The sequence below is a fragment of the Electrona antarctica genome, assembly GCF_951216825.1.
Source record: "Electrona antarctica genome assembly, chromosome: 21".
NCBI classification, from domain to species: Eukaryota; Metazoa; Chordata; class Actinopteri; order Myctophiformes; family Myctophidae; genus Electrona; species Electrona antarctica.
The window spans coordinates 30,738,797-30,756,663 of record NC_136802.1 but is presented as its reverse complement, the minus strand read 5'-3'; the positions used below and the strand labels follow the sequence as shown (position 1 = coordinate 30,756,663).

Below are 17,867 nucleotides of genomic sequence, written 5' to 3'. Positions count from 1 at the left end.
CACACGGAGAGAGAGAGAGAGAGAGAGAGAGAGAGACAGACACAGAGAGAGACAGACACAGAGAGAGAGAGAGAGAGAGAGAGAGAGAGAGAGAGAGAGAGAGAGAGAGAGAGAGAGAGAGAGAGAGAGAGAGAGAGACAGACACAGAGAGAGAGAGTGAGACAGACACAGAGAGAGAGAGAGAGAGACACAGAGAGAGAGTGAGACACACAGAGAGAGAGAGTGAGACACACAGAGAGAGAGAGAGAGAGACACAGAGAGAGAGAGTGAGACACACAGAGAGAGAGAGAGAGACAGAGAGAGAGTGAGACACACAGAGAGAGAGAGAGACAGACACAGAGAAATCAAATTAACACATTTAGACCTGAGGTCGGTTGTACAAAATGCTTTCCAAAAATGTACAAAAAAAATAGCAAATGTACAAGCCTTCCACGCAGCACAAAGAGACACGCCGTGAGCTTGTACATCTGATATTTTTTCAATAGCCAACGCTGACAACGGATGCCTTCCCGGTTTGAATGGTTTAATTCGGGTATGTGGAACAAGTTTCGACACACAAAGCAAACCGCGAGCATTACATGATCCAAAAGGCCCGACATCTGCGCAACACATTGTGCGAAAATCTGTCCTCAAAGACATGCCAATCGGTCTAATTGTTTCAGATCAATGCATGAGGAAAACAACTCTACAACGGAAAGAAGAAACAATTCAAAGCCTACGCCGCACGCTTAACCTTTCTGTGTGCATGCGTGAGTGCGTGAGTACGCGTGTGTTCGTGTGTCTGCGAAATTGTAGTCACAAATGTAATGTCGGCACAGTCAGACATTAACACTCCGATTGCCCGGGGTTATTTAATCCATTAAATCATAGCGCCCGGCGATTTATAGTAGCAGAGCAGTTTTACCGACGGACCGGATGTTATCCCGGATGTGGCTGTAGCAGCTAAATGTAGCCAAAACACTCTAGAGCCGATCGACAACAACGGGAGGTATGATTAAATCTACCGCGACTAGCGACGGGAGCGCAGTGGGCCGTCTAAGACATGATCTTTTCTTAGAATTGCACGGGATGATTTAGATCAAGTTATTAAATATTTTATTAATTGATTTTCGGTCTTTTCGGCAAAACAGGGGGGAACATTTTCGATGACGTCCCACTTTTACGCAACGTCGAATGTTGCGCAACAGGCGCTCCCAGGCCGTGGAGCGATCGGTTTTGATATAAATAACCTCCGTCTTCGTCCTGGGCGATCGGGGTGTTAAGGCGATAACACCAAAAAACGTCTTAGGGTAGGAAAACACAAATCAACGCAATAATACATGTCATCAGCAAATACAAAACACTATATTATGTACAGAAGGAGAAAAGGGAAAAAGGCACAGAGCAATGGGCGGAAGAATGTAATGTCATTTACATCCCTATGGGGCAACCAGAGCACATGATGACAAACGTGACACTATTATTTGGTAGCCAAACCCATTTAGACCTGAGGCCGATTAAATAAAAAAATTGCTCCGATTAAAAAACAATTGCTTCTAAATCCTAACAGTTTTCTGAAAAACCTATGTCAGTGATTCTCAAACTATTTCATGTCAAGGACACCCAGAATTATCTGTATTTGACCGCTGACCTCCATCTGAAAATATGTTTTTCCAGGGACCTCCCAGAAGCAAAGATTTGTGCCACATTTTCACGATTTTTCAATAGCTACAGTATAACATAATGCTAAAAACACCAAAAGGGGTTCCCGTCCTGAATGGGGAGCATTGTTTTCTCAATCAACAGTAAAACAAGCCATTAGTGTATACTGCACATTTCTAAAGAGTTTACATTTAAGACCTTTGTAATACTTCTAAAATAAAGAGACCATTACTGAGTCACACAAGTAATCAACAATTACACTTTACAAAATGGTCAAACATTGGCTGAATGGTAAAATGTTATAGTAGGCAGTCATTGTGAAAATATGGTATCTACAGCAACTATTTTTTCAAATGTAATGTAATGCCTCAAGTCCCCAGTTCAGATCAGATTTTTTTTTGCTGGTCCCCAGTTGAAATCTGATTAGTTTTGGGGGTGATGCTGTATCGGACCTTGACATATGTCCAACTTTGACGTGTCTGCGCTTGAATAAAAGTACAAAAGCATCAACATATACTTATAATGTACCGTTTGAGCTTAAGTACATTTTGAAATCCAGACTTTTCGTGAGTATTTCTATATTGCAGTATTGATACTTTAACCCAAGTAGTAAAAATGTGATTCCTTTTCCCACCACTTGCCGCCAAGTAATTTGTGAGATGATAGCTGCGGAAAGTCAGCCAGACCGACAGACAGACAGGGATGAACACACAATTATCTCTGAGATAACAGCCAAAACCCCCCCTTGATTTCCCAATTACTTGGGAGGAATTGACCGCACAGACAACGCGACACGCGGCCAAGGGAAGCGTGTGGTCCAGACGGCATTCAAAATGAAACGCTCAATGTGCAGCACCCCGGAGAGAAAATGGCTTAACCCATTTTGACCTGGGAACGATTCTGCAAATGTCTTCTAAATCCTGACAGTTTTCTGAAAAAGCTGTGTTTCTATGTCAGTCATTCTTCGATTTTTCAAAAATAGCAGACCTACAAGCTCGTAGCGCGCCACTCGGTGGCGCGCTATGAGCTTGTAGATCTGCTATTTTTCAATAGCTAAAGCATAACATAATGCTAACACCAAAAGGGTTCCTGCCCAAAATGGGTTAATATCATGATTCCCCCCCCCCAAAAAAAATGCCCCAGATGTCAGGAAAACACATGCTCTCACGGGAACACGGGAAGTCTTTTTCAAACCTTTCCCAAAAAACACCCTGGCCACAATGCTCCATACAGTACGTCCTAGTAGAATCTTCTCCCTTCTGGCTCACAAACTATACGAAACAAACCCTTTACAATCAAAACTGCAGTCGGAAAACACACTGCATCAGACTAAAGGCTCATTCATAGTCTGGATTTTCGGTGGTGAGGTCACCACCAGAGCTGAAATAACGTTGAGCGGTGGTGAGTAAAAACAGAGAGAAGGGCTGGGGCGGTGGCAGTGGTTTTCTCTTCACCGCCGCTCGTGACGTCATGTTGTAGTTCGTTGGTCACCTCACCACCGAAAATCCAGACTATGAATGAGCCTTAATACCTAGAAAGGTGCGCTTCTCTGAGCAGATCAGTTCCCTGCCACCTCGGATCGCCTACCCAGGGCTGTCTTGCAAGCTGTTATCGCCTCTGTAGGGGGAGGGGGGTTCTTCCCTGGCCTACTATAGGAGTGTGCTCAGTGGTTCTCATAACGTTTTCATGTCAAGGACCCCCAAATTCAAGTCAAAGTCGTACTATTTGTCACACACTGCAGTGAAATTTGTTCTCCGCAGTTGACCCATCTCTTGAAGCGGTGAGCCGCAGCCAAGGAGCGGTGAGCTGCAGCTGTGCCGCGCTCGGGAATCATTTCATTAGTTGATTTGACCCCCCAATCCAACCCTTTGATGCTGAGTGCCAAGCAGGGAGGCTTTGGTATGACCCGGCCAGGGATCGAACCCCAACCTCCCAGTTTCAGGGCGGACACTCTAAACATAAGGCCACTGTCTGGTCTTTGACACTAATTAGCCCGCGGACCCCCATTTGAAAAATATATACCAAGGACCTCCATAAGGGAAGATTTTGACGGCTCTAACAGTGATTCTCAACCCGTTTAATTTCAAAGACCCCCAGCTTGACATGCATAATTAGTCTACAGACCCCCATTTAATGGCATTTCTATCTCTGGGACCCCCGATTTATATTGTAAAATCAATGTTAATGTAACTCTGAGAGGGTCCATTTCTCTGAACACTCTCAGAGTTACAGACCCATAAGGGTCCATTTGGTTCCAAACTATCATTTAGGTGGGGACCCCCTGGAACTCCCCCAAGGACCCCTGAGGGTCCCCGGAACCCACTTTGGGAACCACTGCTCTGAGTGTCACGTCAATTGGATGCTGCGTTGATTGATGACTTGTGTGGTGGTTTTGTCAATCAGAATGGAATCTGAAAAAGCTGACGGATATAACATCGTGATCACGTGACCACAAAGGTGTCGTGTCCCGTGACTTTGCACTAGTTTTGGAAAGTCAAAAAGTGTGGGGAATGGCGTGTTCAGTTTGAGGAGTTGCATCATGGAATCTATAGAAAAGAGTTCTAGGCCAAAACGTTAGTTGGCCTGTTATCGAGCCACATGTGAGGTTGAAGAGTTCTTCCTTGGCCTACTGGGAGTGTGCCTGCAAAGTTTCACGCCGATCAGCCCGGCAGTTTGCCAGAGATTATCTGTTCACAAATAGACAGACGGACGTACACAGAATATAAAGCTGAACATTTTATCATTTTCAAATTCCAAGTCAAATCTTAAAATATTGTTTCATCCAACCCATTGTGTTGCATAATATGGAATCCACGCAGCCATCATACCCGTTGGGGACAAACATCCAACAGAATTCATTTCACTCGTACACAGAAGAACACCATCAACCATGCGCTTAGAGTAGAATTAGGCCAGATACCCACTAATAATCACCTTAACAGATCCTCTTTAAGTCAATGAAGTCAAATTGACCCCCTAGACAAGTGTGCGCGTGCTTGGTTGCTTGCTTCTGTGGAGATTTAATTCCCACATTGCCGCTGGGGCCAGAGTAGATAAGAATACTATCTGGCCAGGATATCTCTCTGCTGTCAGTGATGGAAAGCAGAGACAGATCTATCCGTGTGCGTGTGCGTGTGCGTGTGTGTGTGTGTGTGTGTGTGTGAGACACAACATTAAAATAATAGCAGTGAATAAGGCTAATAAAAGCTCAACTAAAAGCAAGAGTGAAGAAGTAGGTCTTGAGCTGTGCTTTAAAGATGTCTACAGAGGCTGCCTGTTGAAGGTATAGTGAGAGTTTGTGCCACGCCGTCGGCCAAGAAAGCTACTTCACCGTATTTATTTGTTGCCATTTTTTTTAGACAGACGTGAGCCGATGTAAAGAGGCTAAAACTGGAGGCATATCTTCTCTCATCTTTAGTTTTAGTTCAAACTCTGGCTGTCACATTCTGAACAAGTTGTAGCCTGTAGTCTGTTGTTTTCTTTGGCAGGTCCAGAAAAAGATGCATTGTGGTAATCAAGTCGAGAGAAAAAAAAGCGTGGTTGAACGTTTTTTTTTTTTTTTTTTTTTTTTGCATCGTCTAACGATAGATAGGTTAACCCATTTCGGGTGGAACCCCTTGTGGTGTTTTAAAGCATTCTGTTATACTTTAGCTATTGAAAAATAGCAGATCTACAACTTGTACTGTAGGTCTGCTATTTTTTTTTAATCGTGAAAATGTGCCTCAAATATTTGAATATATATTATTACAGAGTGAACATTTTAACTCAAATCTTTGCTTCTGGGGAGGTCCCTGGAACAACATATTTTCAGATGGGGGGGCGGAGGCATATTACATATAATTTGTGGGGTCCTTGACATATTGAGCAAACAAGGTTTTTCAGGGAAAAAAATCAGGAGTTTGAAGACATTTTTTGAATTTCAACATCGGGCCAAAATGGGTTAAAAAAAAACAACACTCATCTATTACTTTCTCTAATGACAACCTAAAACATGAACCTTGGTTGAAAAACAAAAAACAAAGTTGTCCTTCAATGTGCGTAATAAAATTAAATTCATAGTCAATAATAATCCCCCTAACTGTAGTGTTACTTTTTAGTTTTTTACAGCCAGGTTAACGCTTCTATTTCTTATTGATTCTTTCTGTTCACTAGAACCAATTATGGGAACTTCTGTTTTATCCTCATTTAGCCTGAGAAGGCGGGGTCATGAGGCGGGCAACATATCTACTGAGGTCTAAACTACAGCAATACGTTGTTCCAATGTATGGGGCCATTTTATTGTTTATTGCCCCCAATGTGTGCAGACAGGCCACACCTGAGGGATAATGATTGGCACATACTGTACAGTACATACAATACGTGCTCACGGTCGTATGCACGCACGCACGCACACGCACATGCACATGCACAATTGCACATGCACACGCACATGCACATGGACACAGGGAGAGGGACGGGGTGACATGGGGAGAAAGTGGAAAGGATATCTCTGCTGTCTGGAAGAAACCACCCAACTCCAAAATGTTTAGTTTTCAGGAAATGAAAAAAAACATCCAGCTCAAGTGGAGTTAGGAGGTTTTTGTCGAAGTGCTTTTTAATACTTTACGTTGTTTTAGTTTTGTTTTTTTAACCCATTCAGGACGGGAACCCCTTTTGGTGTTTGAAGCATATTATGTTATACTTTAGCTATTGAAAAATAGCAGATCTACAAGCTCGTAGCACGGCACAGCTTGTAGATCTGCTATTTGTTTTTAATCGTGAAAATGTGGCGCAAATCTTTGAATATATATTCCTTCAGAGCCAAACGTTTTTAACTCAAATCTTTGCTTCTGGGAGGGTCCCTGGAACAACATAATTTCACATGGGCGTCCGTGTCCAAATTCAGATAATTCTGGGGGTCCTTGACATGAAAACGGTTGAGCACCACTGACACAGAAACATGGCATCAGGTCTAAAAGAAGGTGGCTAAATGGCTGGACTTAGCTGGGGTAGACATTACGGCAGATATGCAGAAAGAAAGAAAGACATACTATGGCCACAAAGGGAGAGAGAGTGTGTGTGCATGCGTGCGCCCGTGCGTGCGCACTTCTGTTATACACCGGTCGGTAATGCCATTCCTACTCTTCCTCTCGGAGTACAAATAAACACACAGTGCAACGCGCGCACGTATACGCACGCACACGCACGCACACACAAAGGCAGCATGGCACGCAACCCTCAGTGATTACTGATTAGGTGTGGTTTGGTTTAATCATTCAAAGACTTACGCACGCACGCACGCTCATTTGGATTCCCTGTACTGAGAACATTGAAGTCTGCCGTGCAACATGTGCTTACTCTTCATCATCATAATTGTTCGACCGTGGTCGAGATCATGGATTTCACAATGCCACGCCAGACTTCCCGGTCCTTCTTTGCCATCCCCAGTTCCTGCTTACTGATGCATGTGTCCCTATATATATATATATATATATATATATATATATATATATATATATATATATATATATATATATATATATGTATGTGCGATGACATCGGGGAACGACAGTTTTCTACCTCTGGTCTGCTTTGAGGCAGGACTCCAGAGAAGAAGGGAAGATATAACCTCATGATCAGCTCTATAGCAGTGGCCGACAAACTGTGTTCTAATGGATCGGACTAGTGAAGAAACACGGGGAAGGTTGCCGTATATTGTCCTTACACACAAACCCATGCAAGGCGCCAACCTGCTCATCGGAAGCAGTTGATAGGGCTTCAGTGTCTTGATAACTCGGGGAGAGACTAATTCGAACCGGCGAGAACCTTCCTCTACCTCCTGACCGCTAGTGCTGCCAGAATTGGCCAAAAATGATATTTGAATATTCGTTTTAAAACACCACATGTATTCGAAAAAATTTCGAATGATTTTTAATGTCGAATTTATATGATTTTAATATGAATATGATATGAATATTGCAGAATAATATGCTGTAAAACTTTCTCTTTCTTTATCTATATGGTCCGGTCCTGTATGGGCCACGGTTGGTGCTGTGAAATGCACTCTCTTGCGAGATCAAATGAATGATTCATAATTATCTTAATAGCCTAATTTTTGTATAATGTTTTAGTTTACGTGGCACAGAGTCTCACCTGCAGAACTCACACAGCAATTTTTTTTTTTTAATTTGAATCTTAATTTAAAATATTCGATTGTTTGAATATTCATTTGAATATGGAAGCACTACTGACCGCCTGTACTGTACTGTACTGTACTGTACTGTACTGTACTGTACTGTACAGTACTGATGTCCCAACATCAAGATGTTGGGACTTCACTGGAACCAATGTATCCGGTATGATGATGAGCACATTTCACAGACACAACCACAGACCTCAGACCAGCCAGCTGGCTGACTCTTGAGTCTTAACAAATAGTCAAATACCACAGTGACGAATGACAAACCCCCAGAGTAACCACATGAACCCCATTATCCCTGTTCTGTGGATGTCATAGCAGGCCAAACATCCATGTGGAAAATAGCTGATCTCACGAGCTCACAGCGCATCGCAACCAGGTGCGTTGTGAGCTTGTAGAGATCAGCAATTTTTTGGTGGTACATTATAAGACAAATGCACTTGGAATGGGAAATGGAGGGTGGGGGTTGTTGGGTAGCCTGGCTAATAAGCCAGACCGAATCAGCCGTTGGCAAAAAAAAATTGCCTGCCGGCAGATTAACGGTCTGGAGAGGCTCAATTGTACGCCCATTTCCTACACCAGAGAACTGGTGTGGCCAATCGGGACACGGTATGCAATATGGGCGGGCTTTGGTACAGTGACGTTCAATGCTTGAGACCTTTGACTGACAGTAGCTCTGACCAATTGCGTCAAAGAGAAAATGTTTGAACCCGCCCCCCGGGAAACAAAATCCATACACAGAAGATCCATACACAGCATCTCCAGACTCAAATACCACACGACAGTGTGATTTGAGTCTGGCTTATTAGCCAGGCTAGGGGTTGGGGGGGTGGAATAAGTCCTTTTTTTTTTTTTTTTTTTGTACTTCTACCGACGTTTGTACACTTGAAAACAAAATATATCAATATTTCAATTAAATATTCTTTAGGGACATGTCATGTGATTACCTGCACAGCCTTTGTGATCTACTGGTAGATCGCGATCTACCTTTTTGGGCACCCTTTAACCTCGTCAGGACGGGAAACCCCTTTTGGTGTTTAAATTTGCATTTATGTTATACTTTAGCTAATGAAAAATAGCAGGTCTACAAGCTCATAGCTCATTTTTCAACCATCCCATGCACAGCAGCCATATTGGAAAGAAACCCGGGCCTCTTCCTTACTTCCTGCACAGGTGTTACCAATTATGCTAACTAATTAAGGCTCTGTTCCATTCTAGTGTAACGTCTGGTGTCAGCCACAGATTCTCTCCAGACCGGATCAGAAAATCAACAAATAAGAGTCTGCTGTTTTGCCTCTTAACCCATTCTGAGGCGGGCACCCCTTTTGGTGTTTTAAGCATTATGTTATACTTTAGCTATTGAAAAATAGCAGTTCTACAAGCTCACTCGGTGCCGCGCTACGAGCTTGTAGGTCTGCTATTTTTGAAAGATCGTGAAAATGTTTTGCGCAAACCTTGGAATATATATTCTTTCAGAGCGACCGATTTTAACTCATATATTTGCTTCTGGGGGTTCCCCTGGAACAACATATTTTGAGATGGGGGTCGGTGGAAAATTACACGTAATTTTTGGGCTCCTTGACATGAAATATTGAGTGATATAGGCCTAGAAACGGGTATTTCAGAAAACTGTCAGGATTTAGACGACTTTTTTTTTATTTCGATGTCAGGTCTTAACACAAAAACAAGAAACGAATGCTTTTGGTGAACACGCCACCAATAGTCACCCTGTAAAGAAACCCCCTGGGATGTTCTAGTTGGGTCAAAAAATAACCACAGGCTGATCAGTAAAGATGTCGCAGCACGCCTCGCCTCACCAGCAAACCATAACCCTACCATTAAAATGGGACTTATTTCCACGATATACAGTACACATTATAAAAGTCATAAAGATTATACCCAAGCTGTATAACATGACCAATTTTAATCTGTAAAGTGTCGGGCTGATGTCACGAAGTCACGAAGACACTGTGGTTACAGTGACATCACAGGGGGTCCCTGGGGTCACCCCGCCCCCAGCTTTAACCCTTTAAGACCTGAGGCCGATTCTGCAAATGTCTTCTGAAAAACCTATGTTTCCATGTCAGCGGTGCTCGACCTTTTTCATGTCGAGGACCCCCAGAATTATCTGTATTTGGCCGTGGACACCAATCTGAAAATATGTTTTTCCAGGGACCCCCCCTGGAAATATTCAAAGTTTTGCACACATTTTCAAGATTAAAAAAATATATATATCAGATCTACAAGCTCATAGCGCGGCACCGTTGTAGATCTGCTATTTTTCAATAGCTAAAGTATAACATAATGCTTAATAACACCAAAAGGTGTTCCCGTCCTGAATGGGATAATCAGAATCTGAGACAGGAGTCAGATGTTCTGTGTTAGTGTATGTGAATATGTAGCAATATAAAAATCTCATTTGGGGGGCGATTAATCAGTGACTCTGTGGTGGTGGTGGTAAATGCTCAGCAGTGACTCTCACTGAGTCATTATTCGTTGGAAAAATCCCGATCATATTTCGGGACCCTTGGCTACGAGGCCACAGTCGGGGTAGACACTGTTCACACCATTCCGTCCTTTTCTGAAGAAATGGTGCTGCCTCTAGCGGTGGTACTCATCACACACTCTTGTCGTTCTCAAACATTTTCATGTAAAGGACCCCCAAAAAATATATGTAGTTGGCCGCCGACCGCCATCTGAATATATGTTGTTCCAGGGACCCCCCAGAAGCAAAGATATGAGTTAAAAACGTTCACTCTGAAGGAATATATATTCAAAGATTTGCGCCACATTTTCACGATTTTTCAAAAATAGCAGACCTACAAGCTCCTAGCGCGGCACTCCGCCGCGCTATGAGCTTGTAGATCTGCTATTTTCCAATAGCTAAAGTATAACATAATGCTTAAAACACCAAAAGGGGTTCCCGCCCAAAATGGGCTAAATGAGTATGTGCCATGGCACGAGAATAGAGGGTATGCGCGTGACATCATCATCATTCCTGGAAGTTATGCTACTAAGTGGCAAAAAACGACTTTCTGGCCTTGACAGCCCATACATCCAAACAGAAAAGTTTTTTTAACGACGTTAAACGACGTTAAAGTCACTTTGCCACTCGATCTGCCACTCACTTTGCCACTCGATTTTTCAATTAACTTTATGCATGTGCATTATTGCATACCATACCCACTATATTTATGTTTTAAAAAGAAAATCGGCTCGCTTTGCACTTGTAGATCTGACATTTTTGATACTATTGGCTATAGTTTCACAATACTGTCTGTTGTTATTATTATTAAATTGTTTTTATTGGTTTTTTTTACACACAACAAGACATAGCAACATACATATATACACCACTAGACTACACATAAGCATACAATACATTAAGAACGCCTTGGGAAAATAAGTAAATAAAAAAGACTGAAATACAGGACCAAAACAGACACACAATAACGTAAAATAAAAATATAAAGGTTATATCATATTGCATTACATTACAATGTTAATACTGTCTGTTGTTAAACTGACAATTGTGTGAAATAGATATAATTTCTAAGACGAGCCGCGAGGGCCTCGTCTCCTGAACGGCTGTCCACTTCCACGCCATACATGTCGTCTCTGCCGGGTGGAAACCTCATTATGGCCAAAATTGTTACTTTTCAGGATTCCAGTTCAATAGCAACAGATCCACAAGTTCGAAAAGGCGCCGCGAGCTTGTGGATCTGTTGCTTTTGATGCTCTTGTGTGACGCTGTGTAGTATGATCAGTTCATTTACAAAAAACAACAACTACTGTTCAGTCAGTGTTGTGTGGTTGTGTGTGTGTGTGTGTTCAGTCAGTGTTTGTGTGTGTGTGTGTGTGTGTGTGTGTGTGTGTGTGTGTGTGTGTGTGTGTGTGTGTGTGTGTGTGTGTGTGTGTGTGTGTGTGTGTGTGTGTGTGTGTGTGTGTGTGTGTGTGTGTGTGTGTGTGTGTGTGTGTGTGTGTGTGTGTGTGTGTGACGTGTGTGTGTGTGTGTGTGTGTGTGAAGAAGATGTTGTAAAGTTGGCTGATCCGTGTCTGCTCTCACACCCTCGCATCGTCTCCTGCTGAGAGAGACGCTCATTAGTCCACCCACAGACCGCTAGTTAACACGGCAGGGTGCACACACACACACACACATTCTGTATCGGTTTATGAGTGTGCATACTGAATACACACACCAACATAACGCACGCACACACATGCGCGTGTGTGTCCGTCCGCACACGCCAACATACGGTATGCGCACGCACGCATGTACGCACACACGCACGCACGCACCCACACATGCACTCACACACACACACACACACACACACACACACACACACACACATACGTATACAGACACATACTCACAGATAGGCCTACAGCCAATTCACTACTTCCCAGCCCCCCACACACACACACACACACACACACACTCACACACACACACACACACACACACACACACACACACTTGAATACTTCTAAAGACTCACTTCCAAACCACATTAAACATGAAAGCAGCCAATTCCCCTACGCATGCACACACACACACACACACACACGCACGCACATACTGAACACACACACACACACCCACACATGCACGTGTGCTCACGGAAGACAGTGGTGGAAAGTAAATGTACATTTATCCAAGTACTGTACTTAATTATCATTTTTACTTTACTGGAGATATCCAATGCTCAATACTATACTTTTCCTCGATACATTTCAGAGACAAATAGTGTACTTTTTACTCCACTACAATTATTTAAAAAATGTAGTTACTACGTTACTTTGTAGATTTAGATTATTATTACAAAATATACATTCATTAACCACTTCAGTCCTACAGTATACCTCTGCTATTTGAAAATAGCTGATCTACTTACAAGCTTACAATGTGTCGCTTTGCTGTTGTAGGCTTGTAGATTTTCACAAGATTTTCTTTATACTGTACATTTCGAACTTGTGAAATGGCACATTCTGCATAATTACTTTTACTATTGGTACATTTTGATACCAATGCTTTTGTACTTTTACTCAAGTCAAATTTGAATACCAAACTTTTGCTCGTAACATATATTATAGTATTTCTATATTGTATTGATACTTTTACCTTTTAAAAAATGTGCGTACTTCTCCCATCACTACACACAACCCAGCCGCATCTTGCTTCTAAAACCACATTGAAACTTTATTGTAATTATGACCTTGCACGCACACCCTCGCACACACACCCACATGCTGTTTCTAAACCACATGCAAATGGTAAACTCACTGTGACCTTGCACATAAACACACCAGATACGCACACACACACACACACACACACACACACACACACACACACACACACACACACACACACACACACACACTCACACACACACACACACACACACACAGATACGCACACACACAGAGAGTAAGCCACTGCAGTTAAATTCAGTACTGGCACATGTGTTGGCAAGCTGTGTGAGTGCGTGTGTGCGTGCATGTGCAGACTTATTCTGTGTGTGTATAGAACCAGTTGTATTGATGGCATGGATAATTAAATGTATACTGTGTGTGTGTTATAGATACACTCTCCCAGGCGTCCATGGGCTGAACTTCGTCTTGCAGAGTTCTCTCGGGGGAGGAGGTGTGGCCTCTCTCCGCAGTGACCCTCAGGTAAGACAGACACACACACTATACGCTGTTTCTCAACCCAGGAATCCCTTAACCTTACTTACTTACCTTACTTAATAGTTACCTTTATCACTTCGTCTTTCTATAACCACCTCTCTCTCTCTCTCTCTCTCTCTCTCTCTCTCTCTCTCTCTCTCTCTCTCGCTCCCTCTCCCCCCCCCACCCACAGGGTAAAGCCTATGGACAGATGCTGTTGGATCTAGAGCTGAAGGGGTTGCCTGACCTCAAGTCACTGGTGGACTGAAGAAGGACCGACGCACTGAGCGTATAAGAGAGAGAGAGAGAAGTGAAAGTAGCCTAAGGCTCAAGTCACTCATACTGCTGCTTTTCACCATCAGACACATCTGAAGTCCATCCAGCAAAGAACATCCATTACATTTCATTAAAGTTAATGAATCCAGGAAGGACTTTCTTCAAGGTCCACTTTCACATGAGGTGTCCTTGTACAAGGCACACACACGCAGGCGTGCACGCACGCACGCACACACACACACACACACCCTAGGACGAATCACTTTCCTCCCGAATCGAAACAATCTTGATACCCAGGGTGCCGATTTGATTTATATTGTGATTCTTAATTGCATTGCGAATCTGCGATTCAACGATTGATGCGATTCAATATTCCGATTTTTGCAAGTTACCCAAGTAACTTTGCTTTTTTTAAATAATGATAAACAATATAAACCATGAAAAGTTGAATCACACTTCAATGCAGCCAGATAACGTCTAAGTTTTAAGGAATCGTGGCTTTAAAAATCGCCACACACACACACACACACACACACACACACACACACACACACACACACACACACACATATACATTGCTGTAATCCAGGACACACAGTATGGTCCAGTTTGCATTGATATGTAGTTTACATTGATATGTTTCCGTTCTCAAAGATACCGTCTCTCTCTCTCACCATCTCTCCTATACCGGATACAACCGGTGCTGGTGGCCTCGTTGAAACCATTTAAGCCCTGCATATTTGTCGCGTGACAAAATAACACTGCCTGTTTTCCCCTATTTTGGCACTTTTTTTTTTTTAATTCCAAAATGATTTTGAAAAAAGCGTCAATGTTGGGGGTAATGGTGGTTCAAAACTGTGCCTTTATATTCTCACCTTGTCCTGACCTTCAGAGTCCAGCCAAGCCACCACAGCCCAGGAATGGGGCCGCGCCACTGGCATGCAGGCTGGACTCCCCTTTAAATGGTAATCACTAACAGACTCCAAGCCTTGGGAAATACCAGGCACACAACATGCAGAAACGAAAGACAAAAAAAAAAGACAAAAAGAAACCCCAAAAAGCACTGTGTTCTAGATGATTACGCATGCTTTATGACAATAAATATCGTTTTTCTGTTTGTATAGGACTTCTCCAAACACCGTTAGGGGAAAAAAATAAAATGTTTTACTCATGTAAACGGTACCAACAAAAGGACCATAGGATAAACAGTCCAGTTCTCTCTCCCAGGCACGGGTTTAGAACGCGAGGTTGCATGAGAATGAAGCAAACACATGCAAGAGAAGTTTAAAGCTTGGGGGGGGGGGTGGGAAACTAGCTAAATACAAACCAGAATGTGAAATGCAATGAAGAGATTTTTTTTTTCTTTTTAAATCACCGTTATAACTGAAGAATCAAGAGAATCTGGGATTAATTTGTCACTTTCTCATACGGGAAGTGAAATGTTGGTTGAACAAGATAGAAACAACTAACTACTCTAGCTCACTACTTTGATAGAATATAACATATTATTGATCGTTATGTTATTACTAACACTTTATTCGTAAGCTGATCAAAAACCTTGTGTTCCACTAATACGTTTGTTTTCCCTATCAGGATAGACGGGGACACATAATATACAAGCTCTCCCAGAAGGCATAAACAGATGTTTATTATTTAAAAAATAATAATCGCTTGACAGAAAAGCCGCCGGGGGGGGGGGGGGGGGGGGGAATCCGAGGTGTGACAACGTGAAGCCAACCCAACGGCAGTTTACTCATTTCCTGTTTGTGTGTCAAGAACCCCAAATGAATCAAAGATGGCAGCTCACACAGCAAACCCTCTCTCCGGTTGAAACGCATTGCTGGAGGTGAGGTTTGGAAGCCATTTCACTCACCAGGAACCTCTACATATGCATGCCGCTTTTCACACGTCGCTTCGAACGACGACCAATTATAAAATAGGTTATTTATTCCAATCGGTTTAGAGTGAGATTTACGGTTGTGAAACGTGTTGAGCGCCACCATAGCCTGGAGGACGGAATTATTGGCCTGGCCTGGATAGTTCAGCTATTTTCATTCACATCTTATGACCACAAATGTGAGTTTGGCAGGGTTTCCTTCAGTCTGTCCTCTGCAGGGGCGTGCAGAGAACGTTAAAGAGGCAGGGGCTGAAATACCCTAAAAAGGGCACTTTAGCCCCTCAAAGAATGTGCAAATAGTGACTCGTTGGGAGCTTGTAGATCAGCTCTTTTTGAGGTGCAACCCCTGCACTCCTGCTGAAGCCCCCTTTGATGCCTATGTGTGCACGTGCCTGGTCCTCTGCCCCTTAAGAATCCCTCAGTGGTTCCGAACCTTTTCTGGATCAGTTGCCACTTTGTTATATTATAATTAAAATCTTAGTGTTTTGCCTATTATTATTATTATTTGGGAACCTTCTCCGCCACCCAGTGGGTCCCGATCCACAGGTTGGGAATCACTGCTTTAGACAAATGTAATGTTCCATCATGTCCCGTTAGACTCAACATTTTGTTTCCAAAGCACATATTCTTTGAACAGTTTAATGCCATACAGTGTTTTTTTCTTTGGTTTTATATTTTGAATGAGAATTGTATAAACTCTATACTGTATGGCAGGGGTGCAAATCCTTTTAGGGTCACACTCCAACCACCTCCTATCCTCGCCTCACCTCTCTTCTTAAATCACAGAGTGTGAAGATGGTCGTTTTAACATGGAGGCGCGAAACGCGCCTTTGTGTTACATTTGGCCCATCAGGCTGTCAAAAAAGCCACTTATCTTGTTTGTTTTTTTACAACAGCATCTTAACCAGCACCGTCCTCATTAAAGACACCTGTAGGAACTTTGCACTAATCTTTACGTTATTGACACAACGTTGGAGAAATGAGCACAAAAATAGACCGTCCGTCACTCTGCACCCAAAATATTGTCTGTGAAAGGGGGTGAGCTCACCACATGTCACCATGCCAAGTGTTGGGAGCTGGTAGATGAGCTGAATTAGCCAAATGTTCACCCCTAGAATTATATAGGGAGGCTATGGTTCATGGAAGGGTTTTGCTGTGTAGTAGAACAGTGGCTCTCAACCTTTTCAGGTCGTGACGTACCCACAAAATAATCCTATTTGAACCGGGGACCGTTCAAGACTAAACATTGTGAAAATAGCAGATCTAGGTGCTGTGAACGTTCTTCACAATGTTTGCCTATTTGACAATTTGGCCAATGTTTGAACAGTTTTTATAGTATAGTTTGTTGTTGATCACTTTTGATGCATTAATGGTCTTTTTCTTTTTCTTAAAAGGGTATTAAAAAAGGCCTTACATGTCCTTAAATTCAATTGTCACTTCACTGTCATCTTGGGACCCCTCCAAAATCATGTGGAGACCCCGACCCACAGGTTGAGAAGCACTGTAGCAGGATATCACTACAGTACTGTGGGTTATTATAGGACCAGTGTTTATAATGTAGCACAAGTTTTCTTTTTTTCTATTAATTTGAATGATTTTTATGGCAAGGTTTCAGGCGCTGGGTACAATGCATTCAACAAATAATGAAACGGTAGGAATGCATTTTTGTAGATAATACTAAAAATGAAGAGATTAATTAAAACATTATTTTCACGAGCCCTGTTGTTTTTTTGGTCACTTCATCATTCGTGTGTTAGCAGTTGCACGAAGTTTGAGCTCAAATTCAAGAGGCTGTGTTTTTATATGCATGCCAGTGTGTGCGTGTCGTGCGCGCGCCTGTGGGTGTGTGAGAATGTTGAGTGTGAGAGAACCTCCCCTTTTCTCGTTACCTAGCACCTCTTTGACACAGGAAACGGAGGGGCAAAAGGCACAGACAGTGAGACCCCAACGTGTGTGTGTGTCTGGAGGGGGGGGGGGGGGGGGGGTGGAAGAGAGACAGAGAGAAAGAGAGAGAGAATGTGTCTGTTTCCTGTTGTGTGTGTGTGTGTGTGTGCGTGTGTCTCCAGCGCTGAGAAACATTTGCTTGTCGTTCACACTGGAGTACCAATCACCCAGTTAGTTCCACGCGTTTTAACACAGTAATGTTAACATGAACTCTCTCTTCCTGTGTCTGTCTTCACATCACGTCAGCAGGATTCACTA

At 42.8% G+C, this 17,867-nt stretch overlaps 1 protein-coding gene across 1 annotated transcript in view; it reads left to right on the top strand.

Moving 5' to 3' along the window:
- Nucleotides 1-17,381, top strand: part of LOC306914438 (uncharacterized protein) — a 38,668-nt gene extending 21,287 nt beyond the window's left edge. Inside the window, exons 19-20 of the mRNA XM_079491455.1 lie at nucleotides 13,408-13,498; nucleotides 13,686-17,381. Of these exons, the coding sequence (XP_079347581.1) occupies nucleotides 13,408-13,498; nucleotides 13,686-13,760 (166 nt within the window). The 3' untranslated portion in view covers nucleotides 13,761-17,381. The remainder of the gene's footprint in view (nucleotides 1-13,407; nucleotides 13,499-13,685) is intronic.
- The last annotated feature ends 486 nt before the right edge of the window (nucleotides 17,382-17,867 follow it).